The sequence below is a fragment of the Ctenocephalides felis genome, unplaced genomic scaffold (genome assembly GCF_003426905.1).
Source record: "Ctenocephalides felis isolate EL2017-DRISC unplaced genomic scaffold, ASM342690v1 CF-g0.4_SCAFFOLD_01604, whole genome shotgun sequence".
In the NCBI taxonomy this organism is placed as follows: Eukaryota; Metazoa; Arthropoda; class Insecta; order Siphonaptera; family Pulicidae; genus Ctenocephalides; species Ctenocephalides felis.
Genome location: NW_020537758.1, coordinates 102,249 through 119,401, shown reverse-complemented (window position 1 = coordinate 119,401; position 17,153 = coordinate 102,249). Strand labels below are relative to the sequence as shown.

At 28.5% G+C, this 17,153-nt stretch overlaps 1 protein-coding gene across 1 annotated transcript; it reads left to right on the top strand.

Moving 5' to 3' along the window:
• Positions 1 to 2,025: 2,025 nt before the first annotated feature.
• LOC113373285 lies at positions 2,026 to 15,623 on the top strand. Its single transcript, XM_026613593.1, has 9 exons — positions 2,026 to 2,217; positions 2,351 to 2,430; positions 2,517 to 2,638; positions 8,929 to 9,173; positions 10,798 to 10,974; positions 11,358 to 11,553; positions 12,807 to 13,032; positions 14,934 to 15,054; positions 15,355 to 15,623. Exons 5-9 carry the CDS (start codon positions 10,798 to 10,800, stop codon positions 15,535 to 15,537), a joined length of 903 nt encoding a protein of 300 aa, XP_026469378.1. The 5' UTR covers positions 2,026 to 2,217; positions 2,351 to 2,430; positions 2,517 to 2,638; positions 8,929 to 9,173; the 3' UTR covers positions 15,538 to 15,623.
• The last annotated feature ends 1,530 nt before the right edge of the window (positions 15,624 to 17,153 follow it).

Below are 17,153 nucleotides of genomic sequence, written 5' to 3'. Positions count from 1 at the left end.
ATAAATTTATATCAGGATAAGTATAATATAATGTAAGTAGATAAATAATATTTATTTGTATATAGAAAAATCTCATCAAATATTTTATATTTATTTTTTTATCGTAATGAAAGCTACAACAGAAAATCGTATTAACAAATTAACAAAAGCGTAGTTTTGTTGAACATGTATAGTTTGATTTGTCATATTTCTATATATATATTTCAATTATTACTTAGTAGTTTTATTGCAATTTTTAAATACAATTGTACGAAATTTTAGTTGAATGCAGGTTTTATGTTTTAAAAGAAGTAGTTTGTTGCTTCCTTTGTTAAGACTTATCCTCAAATATTTGTTAGCGATATTATTGTTTTCAAGTCTTTACAATGTACATTAATGCAAAACTGTTATATATTCAAATAAAACAGCTAAAGGCATTATATTTGTATTTATTGTCAGTTTGTTAAATTTCAAATTACATCCATAGTCTGAAATTTGCTAGGTGAATAATTAACATTTCGAAAAAGATATGTTTTTTTTTACAAGTTAATTGAAACAAATGCTTCCAACTTTATACATCACGTACTATACATATACTTATATAACATACATTCTTTTTGTCCTATAAGGTTTAGAATTTTGGTACAGAGTTTGTTTGTTTGATTGAACAGATTTATTTATTCAGTAATATACTACATAAAGGTGTGTGTGAGTATTTTTATCTTGTTTATCAATCTTATATCATAGTGACACAATTCTTTAATAAATATATTTGAAATAATCTTAATAATACAAATTAAATAAATTATAAAAATATAATGTATGTACTTGTATGAAGTATTAATTAATAATTCTACTACTTATATAAAAGATTTATAAAATGCAAAGCTGTTTGTTGCATCACAAGCTTTGATGATTTTGAAATTTATTCCTACATTAATAAATATCACTCGGTGTGCAATAAGTAGGTACTGTGGTACTGATAATGAATGAATGGGGGTTCTTTCGGCAGCCGGTAGGCCATTATGCAATACTTCGGACAGAGAATGACTCTTGCCTTGCACTCTATTCCACGCATAGGAATATGTCGGCGAAGTGGTCGTAGTCTAGTCAGTAAATGTTCTGACATAAAAATAACTAGTTGCATTAACTTTCCTTGAAAATAATCAGCTGAATCAATAAGAAATCTATCTATTATTTTACGAGATATGATAATAAAATATTTCACTAAATCAAGTATTGTATAAGTGTAACAGACATAAAAAATTAACTAGTCATTGCCTTAAGGCAAGTTGCATGAACTTTTCTTAAATGTGGAAATAATCGGCTGAATCAAGAATGTATATATATATATATATATATATATATATATATAAATTAGCTTATGTAAGGCAATTGATGACAGAAACATTTTATTATTTTTTATGATCTTAACCAAAAATTAATCAGCTCGATGTGTTTTTATAATATCCCATAAAATCAATTTTTTATATATTTTTAAAAACAAAATATTTGTATCAAACCAAAGTGGCGTTTCATTTTATTACATTTTCAGTCTGTAGTTTCATTGACACGGATTTTTATATCCACATTTTATTAAAGATAATTCAAATATATTATTACATATTGTTAAAAACATAATAAAATAGTCTACAAATCTGACTTTACAAACAAAATTAAATAATGAAGTTTTGTGAAATTTAGTTAAGTGTGCAAAAATTTTATATAACAAATTGTATTCTATCAGTTACAAGTCAAAAAATGCATTTTTGTGGACTAACATGTAATAACATATTACTTTAGACAAATAACGCAAATTTGACAAAGAGTTCTTTTACATGGCTATTGAAATATAAAAATAATTCTAATATAATTTTACGTTGCAGTTTGCCGACAGACAGAAGCCCATACAACATAATAATGGCGGAGGTTCTTTCGGCAGCCGGTCGGTGTCGGTCGGTGTCGGTCGGTGTCGGTATGCCGTATCATTATGCAATACTGCGGACAGAGAAGGACAAATATATTATGTGCGAGTGCGCTCGAGTACTATTGCGCACTCTATTCCACGCATAGGATTAATGCGCAAGACAAGGACAAAGATACGATGCGTAGACGCCGGCACGCGTGTCGAGCGGTGGGGATTGGCGTGCATCGACAGCATCGACAGCACTTGGCCTTCGACTGCGGCGGTGTACGGCTAGAAGGGTCTCGGCGAAGTGGACTCGACCGGATTGTTTCGTAAGTTCAACATAGTTACGAATTGAATTCGGTTTAATAGTGCGATAATTTTATATTAATTTCAAGGGTTTGTAATTGTGCCCTTATTAAGTGATTTTTTTTTTCAAATAAGTTTTTGATTTTCGGTATGTAGTTCAGTATGTTCAGTGAGTGAATTGAATTCTGTATCGAAGCTGCGATTCCGATAACCGATTACGTTTAGTACATATTGAGGTAACTATGAATTTATATCGAAATGCAATATTTTTAAACAATAAAATCGTTTCACGCCTATCTAATGATAATGATTTCTATTGCAGTTACAACAATTAGGTAGTCCAGACAAGATGTTGCAGTCCATTTCACAGGAGAAATTAAAATTGATGCAGTCTAATTTACGTGAGGCATTGAACCTGATGCAATACAGTTTACAGGAGAAAAGGTCAGTGGTACATATTTTTTGTATTAATTTCAGGGTTTTCAAGTTGATTTCGTAATACGTAGAACTTGTAGGTTTATTTTCAGTTTTGATCATTTTGGCTTTTCTTATACGAAATGAATTGTTTGCGTGAACGCAGTTACTGCGGCGTCCGAGTACATCTTGATTTATATATCACTAAAATTTTCTGAAATATTTGAAATCATCTATCCATTTAAACTTTCAAATATTAGTTTAAAGTATACTGAGTTGCTTGTTAGATTTTATTACTAATAGTTTTGACTTGCAAAACAAGTTATATTTTTTAAAAAAATTGCGCTTGGATTTGTAGCATAATAGAAGATGACGTAGTCTTTTCTTGTTTTGTTAAATAATTTCAGTCATATTATAATGTATTACTTTTGGGTGCATTAGAATGATTCCTTTTAACTACGTAGAAAACCAAAATGATAATGAAATTTTTGCAATTGAACTACGTGCCCTCGCACGATATCATTATAGGTAGATGTTTTATTTCCTATTCAAATAAGACTCTCACATTCAATTATATAACAATAATTTAAACTGTATTAAGTACAGTCCATAGCGTTGAAATCTTATCATAATTTACTCGAATGTTGATTTTTTTGTAGCCAAAAATCAGTCAAAAGATCATTTTTTATTAAAGACGATCAATCAAAACTTAATACCACAGCTTGGTATTCTTAAAACTACGCTAAATGCTCATTATTTTTTTTATCTTTGTCAGATTTATAAACCATTTTGTTCACTAAAGACTTGTGTTCAATAAATTGCGACATTTTCATTTCGCGTGTTATTGCTAGTAAAATTATCAAATTAGAATTAGAAACTTGTAATTTTCAAGTTTAAATTACAGTAGATACTTGAATTTTTTGTTTAGTAAAATATCAAATTTATACAAGTAATTGCCCAAACGATGAGATAAGATTGCATAAATTTGTATTGTATTGTATTGAATCCAAATAATCGAATATTAGATTTTTAAATGATTATTTTACAAAAATTAAGTTGGTCATGTGTAGAAAATATCTGCGTATATTTCAGTATTTTATAATTAACTCAATTGCTATTTTATTATTTTAATGCGATATTTTTCTACTTTTGCCTGTTAAAGACCTATATATATGCATTTGCAATAATTTGTTTTACAAAACTTCACATTAAATTCAGAATATTGGAAATGTTACATAATTCCATATCTGTAGATACTAATCTCTCCAAATTTATAAAGCAAATCAAACAAAAGAACCGGTTTCATACGTTTATATTAAATTAAGCATTTACAGTCCGATTACAATACATCAAATTTTATGCAATCAATCTTTATTAAATGCACGTAAATTATTTGTGTATATTTGTAGTAATTTTTAAATTGTAAATATGATTAATGGAATTATTATTCAAAATGTTTCATGTTTTGACGATAATGCTTCATGACGAACGAAATTTAATTTTACCTTAAAATTTATTTTATTCAATTTTTATATAAAAGTAGTTGAAATTTTAAAAATTGTTTATTTGAAATTTTAAAAATTGTTGTTTTAAAAATTAGTTTATTATTGAACAATTTTCAGAAACATCTGTTCATGCTTAAATATTATTAGCAGTGGTGTGATTTGATTGATAAATTTGAAAATTTGAAAATAAAATTTGCAGTTTTTATAAAAATAGTTTATAAAATGTCTACTATTTTCAATTATTTGATAGTCGATTTACTATTAGAAAAGAATTAGATTTTTCTATTAGAAAACGTGCAGGTAATTTTATTTTGTAAAAAATGTATAAAATTTTTGTATTCCAACCTAAATCTATACTTTTACTAGAAACGATATGGAAAATAGAAATGTGGTAATTTATCACACAAGTCTTTGGCACTTAATGAAAAATTAAGAAACAATTGAAATGAGCTAATAATGAAAATTAAATTATATATTTGACAATTTATTCGTCAATTATTTTCTCAGCAAATAAAATAGTAATGTGCACATCAATTACATTACAAATTTAATCGATTATAAAATAGTCATGAAAATAATCATTTTCATCATATATTTGATGATTGGTTTGAAAATTATTTATTACAGTAAATAAAATAAAGCAATAACATTAAAAATAATTATTTGCAAATTGTATCTTTGAACGTTTACTGGAATGTCTTAACTTTCAAATTCATAACTTATTCAATAAGTTGATTTATTCATAATTTTTAATTAATTAATTAGAGGTAATTTCAATTATGATCTTGCATTTTTCATATGGTTTTTAAATTAATATCATATACGATTTTGAAATTATCATCTCTTACATTGGTTTGGACAAATTTGGTTTTTGATAAATTGATTAAAATTTTCCATTTTTTTTAAGTGTTAATATGGCTTTTGATTTTAATTGAGATTTTGTAATTTTTATTTTCGTTAAATTTCAATTATCCTGCAATTTATTTATTTAAATAAATTTTAAATAATTAAAATATTGTTCTGTAATTATCAAATTTTGTTTTTAATTTCAATGACTTCGCACATTTTCATGAGTTTCAATATACATTTTAACTTGAATTAGAATCTTGAATTTTCCTAATTCCTAATAATTCATTTTAATGATATTGCAGTTTATATAAGTTTTAATATGGATTTTAGTTGTTTTAGTTATGTTTTTCAAATTCCATCTATCATGACATTTGATTAATTTTAATTAAAATCTTATTTTTGTTTCAATTTTTAAGTAATTTCAATGGCTTTGCAACTTTCACAATTTTCATTAAGGTTTATAAATAATTTCAATCGGAATCTTATTTGGTTTTAACTAATTTCAATTTTTCTGAAATTTTCGTGTAATTAAGTTCAAAGATATTATAATTTTCATTAGTTTTAAATAGCATCTTGCATTTTTATATAGTTTTAAATTATATTTATGGTTTTGCAATTGTCATAATCTCATTATAGTTTGAATACGTTCGATTTTTGATAAATTTCGATTAAAATTTTGCAATTTTCATTTGTTTTTATTTAGTTTCCACGGTCCTGCAATACAAGTTTCTAAATAAATTTAAAATAATTAAATTATTATTTTTACTTCGTTAATTGGAATTGTTACATGATTTTTATTTATATTTTAATGATCTTGCAATTTTCATAATTTATTGTATTGTTTTTACTTGATTTCAATTAGGATTTTGCAATTTTTATAATTTTCGATTAATTTTAATGATTTTGCGGTTTTCATAGATTTTAATATGGTTTTTATTTGATTTCACAATTGTGAATTGTCAAATTCCATATAATTTGACTTTGAATTATCAATTCAATTAACATCTTGCCATTGTTATGATTTTTAACTAATTCTAATAATGCAACTTTCATATTTTTTATTCAGGTTAATAATTAGTTTCAATTGTAATCTTGCATTTTTTTTACTTTCAATGATAGATTATTGCAATTCTTATAATTTTTTAGTTTAATTTCAATCATTCTGCAATGTTCATTTGTATTTATTAGTTTAAAAGATAATGAAATTTTTATAAATTTTATTATGGTTTTTAATGACGTTTTTGGTCTGAAATTTATTCCGCCATTTGCAATTTATTCATTTTAATTTGATTCCAATTGATTTCAATTAGGATCTCGCAGTTTTCATAATTTTTGATTAATTTCATCAATTTGCATATAAATAAAGTTTTTAATCGATTTCAATTATGGATTTTCATTTCCTATGACGTTTAATCAATTTTAATTAGGAAGTTGCAATATTCATGATGTTTAAATTTCAATTCGATTTAGTTCAATTTGAATGCAGAATATTTGAATTGTTGCATAATTCCGTATCTGTAGATTAAAATCCGTCGGAATTTATAAAGCAAATTCAACACAAAACCGATTTCATACATTTATATTAAATTCAGCATTTACAGTCCGATCACAATACATCACATTTTATGCAATCAATGTTTATCAAATGCACGTAAAATATTTGTGTATACTCGTAGTGATTTATAGATTATATGAATTTAACCCATCAAAACAATCTTCTGTACCGGCTGTAAACTTGATTTCATTGTGTATGTTACGCAATTCGTTTGACAAAAATTTGTGGTCATTGAAGGACATACTTCATTTTTGATCATTTTATAAAGAATGGCAACAATTAAAAGAATTTTCAACAAGCATAGTGGATTGATTTGACATGCTTCAGAATAAAATATTTTCTTTTTCTCGCATTTAGAGAAAATGCCACTGATTAATCGGTGATTTTGCAATTGTTCATTAAGTTTGAATATGGTTTTTAGAATGTTTTATTGAAAGATTTTAATTTCAGTTAAGATCTTGCAATTTTCATAATTTGAATGTTATTGATTGGATTTCAATGATTTTGCATTTTAATCAGTTTCTATATGATTTTTAATTACTTGCAATTTATTATACATTATTTTGTTTGTAATTCTAGAAAAACCTCGGGCAATTAAAATGATTTAACATTGAATATTTTGTAATTTAACAAATTTTCTCATCATATATTTGAGCATTGATTTCTAAATGATTTATTTAGAATCTTTGAAATCGTTGACTATAGAATGTCTATTAGCTCCCAAATTATATTGAACTTACAACTCGATTTATTCATAATTTAACTTTTGCAAAAAAATTATCTGCCGGAAAATAGCAAGTATTAATTACTTTTTAATTTGAATAATTTTGCAATTTTTATTAAGTTCTAACATAATTTTTATCTAATTTCAATTCTGATCTTGCATTTTTATATGGTTTTTAATTAATTTCATTTATGACTTTGCAATTATCATCTCTCACATTGGTTTGGATAAATTTGGTTTTTGATAAATTAAGTTTGCAATTTTCATAAGTTTTAATATGGTTTTTAATTGATTTCAATTGAGATCTTATAATTTTTATTTGGTTTTAATTTCAATGATCCTGCAATTCAAAGTTATTTAAATAAATTTGAAATAATTAAAATATGGTTTTGTCATTTTCAAAAATGTTACTTTTATTCAATTTCAATGACTTTGCATTTTTCATTTTCAATTTCAATATAGGTTTTAACTTGAATTAGAATACAATACGTTTCATAAGTTTAAATATGGATTTTAGTTGATTTCAGTTAAGGTTTTGTATTTTCATCTATCACGACATTTGATTAATTTTAATTAAGATCTTATTTTCCTTATTTTTAAGTAATTTCAATGGCCTTGCAACTTTCACAATTTTCATTGAGGTTTATAAATAATTTCAATCAGGATCTTTTCATATGCTTTTTAATTACAATTTTCGAGTGCATTTCTATAAATAACTAGTTATATTTAATTAAAACTCAATACTTTACTATTCTGCGATGATTTTATTAGAATAAATTATGAGATATTTTCTATGCATTTTTTTGATTCTATATTATACTTAGAACACTTAATTTAACTTAGAGCAAATTTTCTCCATACTGCTGCCTCAAAGGTTAGCATAAATTCTATATTTACTTATTGAATAGTAATGGGGATATTTTCATATTTGGTATAGTATATAAACTCTTTGAAGTTTTCTGGATTTTTTTTATTTATTTATTTTTTTTTATTTTTTTTTTATTTATTTTTTTTAATTTTTTTTTTATTTTTTGTATATCGAAAATAATTCACATTTTATTTTTAATTCTGACTATAGTTCTAATGTACTTTAAACAAATAATTTCATCTTTGCAATTCAGTTTATATAATTCTTATAAATATTAGACAATGTTACAATATTTATAATAATCTATCTGAAAACATTCAATATTCTTGGAACATTTCGTTACGGTACGGGAAGTTCCAGCAATTTACCTTAAGGCACGATGCCACCCACCCCACTAGTTATTTTTTTTTTATCTGAGCATTCGCACAGAACAGATATTTCTTATAACTTTCCCCACTTCAAAATATTAAAATATTAAAAAATAATGTTATTTAAGCTCAAATAAAACAAATAAAAAACTAATGGTCATGGCGCCGCGGTTTAAAATTCAGTTCTTGCAATATTAGAATATTAGATTATAGCGATATAACGATATATATTTTTGGAAAATATTAACAGCAAATTCATTTATGTCATTAAGTTTTATTAAAAAAATTAATATATTATATTTGCATAATGTTTTAAAGCACTATTTCAATTGTTCTTTTAATAATTAAATTCTTTAACTAGTGGTGTATGGCATCGTGCCTTAAGGAAAATTTCTGGAACTTCCCTGGAAAAATATATTAATATATATTTTATATATATATTTTTTTTCAGAAAATCCGTTGACAGTTCATGAACCAAAGTTTAGTTATTTAAATGATTGAAATTTCTAGTATTAAAAATATTGACTGGAAGATATAAATATTTACAAGATGTCCAAAATGTTTAATTCATAAATCTACTTTCAGTTTTTTTTTTTTTTGTGTTTGGATAAAATACACGTTTTGAAATGGACACGTTTGGTGAATTGGAGGATGTATCCTTGTACTTTGCCTTAAGGCAAGAGGGCAGAATTTTATGTGAGTTTAAATATTTAATAAAGTAGATAATAATATATATATATATATATATATATATATATATATATATATATATATATATATATATATATATATATATATCTAAGCTACATCAAAAAGCTTTGAAATTTTTGAAATCGGTTCAGCTTTGCATACTTATTCCAAAACTTGTTCTCAAACGATTCAGATTGACTTGTTGCAAGCACTCATCGAGTTTTATCTATTTTATAAACTTCCCGAAGGAGAAGTTTGTTTTCATCAAAAAATCCGTTTCGTTAATTTTATGTTTTCTCGACGTTTCAAGCCATTCTGAATCGAATGAGACCAAATTTGGAAAAAGTATGTGTGTGTGTGTGTGTATGTGAACAGATTTTTTGCCGTAAATCGACGTTTTCTCGAAAACGGCTGGGCCGATTTCAAAAATTTAAAAGCCATTCGATGTATCTCGATGAAGACTATAATTTGTCAGTTTTGTGCGACGATCGACCAAGCCATTTCTTTATAAATCGCAGAAAGGTGAAAAATTTTTTGTCCACGTTTTAGCCCGCAATTCTGAATTGATTTTGAAAATTCAAAAACCGTTCGAAAGATATTAATTGAAATCGTGCTGATTAGTTTTTGGTAGAGATCGGCCGGGCCGTTTTCTTGTAATAAAGTTTTTTAAAAAAAAATTCGACGATTTTTATGATTATTTTTTTGACGGTAGATACCATAGTCTTCTAGATCATACTAAAAATATTACGGCCCTACGACAACTGGTTCTGCTTTAAAAATTCGTCAAAGTTTGCAAAAATTAGTTTTATGGCATTTGTCAAAATTAGAACTTTCATCGACGTTTGCTCAAAAACGCCTGAACCGATTTCAAAAATTTAAAAACCATTTGATGTATCTCGCTGAGGATTATCGTTTCGCAGTTTTGCGCGACCGTTTCTTTGTAATTTGAAAAAAAGTGTTAAACTTTTCGTCCACATTTAAGCTCATTCTACCGAATAGATTTTAAAATATCGAACACTGTTCGAAAGATATTAGTTGGGAATAATACTGATTAGTTTTAGGTGAAATTCTACCGAGCCGTTTTCTTGTAATTAACTGTTGAAACAAAAATTTAAGCCGATATTTATGGAACTTTTTTTGACGATATATATCATGGTCTTATAGAACTTACTAAAATATCACGGCCTTATGACAAGTAATGAGTAGTTTTTTTGACGTTTGTTAAAATTAAAATTAGACTATTTACTTGGTATAACGATAGAGTTCTTGGTTTTAATGAACATACTGAGCCATTAAAGTCCTATGGAAACTGGTTCAATTATAATAATCGTTGATTTTTGAAAATTTGTTTTTAGAAAATACTCCGAGTCAAAGTGTTCGTTCGTGTTCAATTATTTGTAATAAATCCACTCGGAATTTAACACTTTTAATCACTCATAAATTAATTTATATTTTATTGATTAAGTCGATTATTTAAACATATAGGGAAGTTCATGTAGCTTGCCTCGATGCAAAATACCAAACCAACTAGTTGAAATCGGTTCAGCTTCACATACTCATTCCCAAACGATTCAGATTGACTTGTCGCATGCATTGACTTGTTATCTATTTTATTTAAAACTATTTTCAGATGATCGTCGGCAATTGGATATGCCTGTACCTCCGAGACAGGTACAAGGCGTTGGCGGCCCTGGTATTACTTTTAGTAAACGCCAGCGGCTACAACGGCGTACAAGTGACCGCCCAAATGATGCAAACCTTTGAGCATTTTGCACTGGCAAATTACATAGAAGGAGGTTTTGTAGAGGTATAATAGATAATGCAATATATCACAATGTACTATCGAAGTGAAACTTCTTAGGCGACTTTGAACAAGGTTGCTTTCAATGCGTTCAATGGGTTCAATGCAAAGTGAGCTAATAATAATGATTGTTTTAGAATGCCATAGATTAGGAATGTTGAAGATTGTTTCAGATTTTTTTAGAATGTAAAATGTTTTTCGAATGTTATGGATTATTTCATAATTTTTAGAATATTTATTAGAACATTGTAGACTATCTGAAAGTGTTGCATACTCTTTGAAGGTCTTGCAGACTGCCCAAAAGCATTGCAATCTCATTTTCACATTACGAAGTTTCACTTCTTTTGCAGAGTATCACTTCTATTATTTTTATTGTTTTTTTTTTGTAGGAAGATGAAGGATTTCCTTCTCTACTCTCCAAAAATAAAAAACTTACTGTTGATTTTTGCCAGTTCTTCCAAAGTATTATAAAGATGGGTGGAGACATAATTTATGATGTTTTTTTTATGAAAAATCTGACCTCAATCTTAAAACATTTGTCTAGATTGGGTCAGAAAAATATAAGATATACGGCAACATTGGCAGGTAAATTGTATTCGTGAGAATGATTTTTATACGTAGACTCTCCTATGGGTTTTTAGATATTTTTAGCCATCTATATATTTTACACATTTCTAGACAATTTCAAAAATATGTAGCCGTTTGTAGATATTTTTTTAAATTTTTGTACATTTTTAACCCTTGCCAGTAGGCGACATATACATTTATGTATATATATCTAGACATTTTTGTACATATTAAAAATTTTTAAGTTACATTTAACCCTCCGTCGGTCGGATATTTTTTCACTTCGAACGGTCGGAAAGGTCTGGCTGGACCACCATTCATTTTACATGCATTTATATGGGATAAATGAGTTTTTGGTGTCTTATATATTAACGATTATTAGTAGTAAATATTTATAGTTTAGATTTTTTCTTTTTACGGTAAGTCTTTTGCATGTGTTGAGCTTGCTTATAATAAAAATATTACATACATATTATATTATATAAAAAAATCAAGAAATATAAAAAAATCGTTGCTTTTTTTGTTAATTTTTCTGTTTTATATCAATGAAAAACAATATTTATTCTTTTTCTGCGTCTTTGAAATGAATGTGAAATTCAAAAGAAAACGAAATGAGGTGCGTCGTCTTTGAAATGAGCTGTAAAACTCGAAGTGAAAATATAATTTCACTACAGGTTTGGCAAAAAAAAAAAAATTCGAACGCAGTACGGGTAGAAAAATTGTTGATAATGTGTGCATTACTCATCCGATTTTCAGTGTTTGCGATTACCAATAAGTTTGGTAGGTTTTTAAGGAACTTTCGTCATGAAAATAGTAACATTCATGCTACAACACATAGCAAAGAATATATACAACGCTGTTTGAATAGAAAATACCATGAAAAGAAGATAAAATACTGGTTTACATAAATCAAAAAGCGTATATTTCATACAAAATGTATGGGTGGTCTAGACAGACCTTTCCGACCGTTCGAAGTATAAAAAAGTGAATATCCTTATAATTATCCTTCTGTACAATTTTTCGTCCTGATTTTTTTATTGATCGACAGCTAATGAAATTTTAGGAAAAGTCAAGAAATTTCGAGTCGATAGGATTACTAGAAGTATTTTTTTTTTTTTGTTAATTGAAGTCGAAAAAAGTCTGGCCGGACCACGCCGACCGACGGAGGGTTAAACATCACTAGACATTAAAAATGAATACATTGGCAAAAGAGTTGAAAAAATATTTTAAAATTACCATTTGATTAACTGATTTTTTATATATCTATTCAGGCTGGTCGATCAATACAGAGTTGGCAGGATTACTGGAACAAGCGGCTTCAGACCTGAATCGGTGGTCGGAGCTGATTCAGGTCGAAGAAGCGAAGGAGACGACGAGGCGTGATCTGAGCCGCTTGGCATTCCTTCAATCTGAAAAAAATAAATTAAATAAAAAGTATAGGGAACTTGAATTGTGCATCAACTCCCTATACAGGCATTTAATTTATAAACGCATCAAGTAAGATATTTTGACATTTATGGGCCAATTCTTCTTGGATAACACAGCTAAGTTTTGTTTGTAGACTCCTGCTTTAACATATCATGTCTTAAATAAGCATATGTTCAGGATTATGTATTCTTGGAGCACGTCGTGTAGGAGGCACTCTTTTTTCGATTGAATTGAATGGAATGGGTCCTATTCAGTTTTTTCCTTTTCTTTTCATGATCGTTCTCAGTCGAGTCTTTTATGGACTTATTCTTTTCCAATCACCTGTCTCCTGCGCACCACATTTTAAAACTCTCCAAATAGTAATAGTAGGTAAATATTAATAGTAAAGAGCTATGCTCTGGACAAAACATTTTTTTTATCAATATCATCCACAAGTCGAGACTTGGTTGGTTCTCACTAGTGTTCTCAACTTCGCAAACTCCACCTTGGCGCTTGCGATCTTTGTCCTGATCTTTCTCGTGCTCCAATTTTTGATTTTCTACTGTTATCTTCAGAGTATCATCTCGTTTTGATACTCTCATCACCAGGGCCGGATTTAGAAATTTGGCGCCCCGGGGCAATGACAAAAATGCCGCTCCATCCCTAAAATTTTACGAACTTTGGAACTTTTTTTTAAAGCAATCGCGCTGCTTCAGCTACGAGGGAGAAAATATAGAAGCGCGTAAGCGCCGCGTTGCAGTCTAACGGATAAACAATGTTACAGAACTTATATAAATGTAAACAAAATTTATACTTATGATCACTTTTGTCCGCCAAATGTTTCTTTTTCAATTTTTTTTATTGGATCACAAAACCGCTAAACCTGCCCTCCACAAATTTAAGCAGTTATTTATTCTGTAATTTATTCTTGTTTGAATGTTATTGGATGCTTTTTTCTCAAAAACTGAATTATCAGTTTTGGCATTTTGGCCCGTATCTTCACAACAGTTGGACCTGCCTTGAGGTCTGTTTATCGATATGAATTGAATCATAAATCGGTTGATCCGTGCTCTCGAAATCGACTTAAATAATTAAACAATATTATATTTCTATTGATGGGGAAACGTGCTGATTAGCTTTTGGTACAGGCAATTACGTAAAATGGAAATTGAGTTTCGATATTTCTTCTCTTCTTTGCAAAAAGTTCATAATTTTCGAAAAATTTCAAAATACAAAAAATGTGTTTTAGAAGTATTTTTTTTCATTTTTCAATAAATGTTGAAGCTCTTTATAAAATGTAATTTTTAGTAAGTGATGTTTCAATAATTTGTCTCAAGGCACAATGCCATGAGTCACTAGTTTAAATTTTTTTCGACGCTATGAGCTTGGAAGTGCACAAATACGCCATTTTAAGAGGGCTCGAGAACTGAAGAACATATTTTTCTTAAACTATCAGCTTGTTTACGGATCTTTATATTAGCCAAATTGCCAAATTTGATGACTTATTAACCAATTTGATAATTTGCGTTCGGAGAGGGAGGCAAGGCAAAATAATAAATTTTACTTATCGTTTATTTCAACCCAAATTTTGCATTGCAATCATATTATGTTTTGTTAATTATATTTCTTGAAATAAAAAATGTTGTTAAAAAGGTTGATCATATTGTATAGAATTTTTTTCTCACTATCCAAATTTTGCCGCCCCCCAAAACTTGCCGCCCTGGGCAGTAGCCCCGATTGCCCCTACTGTAAATCCAACACTGCTCATCACTTCCAATTTGTTGATGTTGATTTCCGTTCCATATCTTCTACCCATTTCGACGATTCTGTCCATCATGTTTTGCAGCTCGGTTTGGTTTTCTGATATTACCACTAGATCAATCATTTTGCCATATAAAACAAAATGTCACCAGGAATAGCTGTTATACCTACCATAATTCCTTGAACCGCATAAGTTAAAGAATATTTTTTAAACATCAGTTTATTTACAGAGATATCGCACCTGTCACAAGACGTGTCAGCATACGAGAATTGGGCCGCTTGTTAAGAAAGCACCCAGGACTATTACACGAATCGACTTTGCGGCTTTTTGCATTTTTCCTCTATGACAAGGTATATATATATATATATATATATATATATATATAATAAATAAATGGTAGTCTTTCATCCATGCTTCCTGATCCTGCACTTCGGTTTTCAGTACCCTGTATTTTCTCTTTACCAATCCCTTCAGCCCTTCTATTTTACCATCCACGACGTCGTGCAGGAGGCACTCTTTAGAACAAAACGGGTCCAATCCAGTTTCCTTCCTTCTTCAAGATTCTTGAAAAGGCCGATCTTGAAATGTCAAGAGAACAGAAAAATCTCCTCAGGCAGTTACTAATAATGATTTTTTCTATATCTTCACAGGCTGCATCAGTACGGGCAAGCGTTTTAAAAGCCTTGCTCCCGTTGTATGAGGACGTAAAATTAGCCAACAAATTAAAATTGTTCAGTCACAAATACCAACAAAGAATTCTTAGATTATCTTGGGATAAGAGCGGATGCAATCAGGAGATTGCAATAAAGCTCGTCACAGCAGTGTTCAGGTGAGAGTTGAGAATAAAAATGTTCACTTAATAGACAAATGTATGAAACTTTTGATGGTGATAACCCAGTAAACACCCAACGGTAGTAGCAATCTTATATTACAGCTGTTCAAAAAATAATAGTATATTGCCAGCGATAAAGTAAAAAAAATACAAGCAATAAATGAATTGTATGTTAATTCTAATTGAAGAGTGAAGTTGCGAAAACAATATTTGTTTAGGCGTTGTTTGACATAATCCACTGTCTCAACAAATATTATAGAAGTTATTAATCAGCAATTTATTAATCTTCATTTCTCTATGTCATATTTGAAGTATGACTTTAATTACATGATTGTTTTTAAATATTTTAAATATTTTTAACTTCCCGTAGGGTAAGTTATTGTAATGGGCCGAAAATCGGAATTGAAAATTTTTACATTTCTCGACGTTTTGAAGGTTTCTGAACGTTTTGGCATACCTCAGAAAAAATTGATGTGTGTGTGTGTGTGTGTGTGTGTGTATGTATGTGTGGATACAAATTTCCAGTCACGTTTTAGGGCGCACGGATCAACCGATTTAAATGGTTCAAAAAACATTCGATTCCTATTGATAAGGAAAAGAGCTGATTAGTTTTTGGCAAAGGCAGGTCCAGCCGTTTGGAGATACGGACCAAAGAGTGCAGAAAATAGAAATCGAATTTTTGAGAGAACGGAGTATCCGATTTGAATGATCTAAAAAACATTCAATTAGTAATGATTGGGAGAAGTGTTTATTAGTTTTTGGCAAAAACAGGCCCAGCCATTTCGAAGATACGAAGCTAAATATGTAAAAAATGGCAGTTTTTGAGAGAACTAAGCGTCCGATTTAAATGATTCAAAGAACTTTCTGCTTGTCTTAATAAAATAATTGATATTGGAAAAAAAAATTTTGTTCCATTTTTTTTTTTTTTTTAGTTTTTTGTATAAAATATTTCAGATTTTATTTTATTATTTTATATTAGACAATGATACAATATTTATAATAATCTTCTTGAAAACATTCAGTATTCAACGGGAAGTTCAGCAATTTGCCTTAAGGCACGATGCCATAATTGCCTCAAGACACGAATTCCACTTACCGCTAGTTAATGCTATTATTAAATATATAATTTTTTATAATTTTTTATTATATAAATGTATACGTATAATGGTTGACGCTATGGGATGAAGCCCCTTTCTGGGGTATTGCAATGACTGCCGCTTATTATTTTAGCATTTCCCCATTACGAAAGGTGTACTTCAACTTCTTAACCCGACTTCTACGAATGTCCTGTAATTACCTGTTAAAACTGATATAGCTAATTAATTATCCATTTTTGTCCATTCAGGTCCTATCCGTACCTATTCACTACGAAGGACTTGAACACTGTTTCAAGTTTAATTGTTCTCTCCGAACCGAAAGATTGCGGTGGCAGCAGCCAGTTTTTTTATAATGTCTTTGTAATATTGGATCAAGATTCAAATGGGGCCGGATTTGGGGTTCGATGGTTCAGGCATGTGACAACTTCGATCATTGAATTGAAAGTTAAGTAAAATATGTATATCGGATAGTCATTGGATGCGTATAAAATAATTTTTTTGAATCTTTATTCTTTATTTT

Coding starts and splice junctions, on each gene's coding strand:
- LOC113373285 (XM_026613593.1), top strand. CDS start 10,798: ATGATCGTCGGCAATTGGATATGCCTGTACCTCCGAGACAGGTACAAG. Junction 10,975..11,357: donor TAGAAGGAGGTTTTGTAGAG/GTATAATAGATA, acceptor TTTTTTTTGTAG/GAAGATGAAGGATTTCCTTC. Junction 15,055..15,354: donor CATTTTTCCTCTATGACAAG/GTATATATATAT, acceptor ATATCTTCACAG/GCTGCATCAGTACGGGCAAG.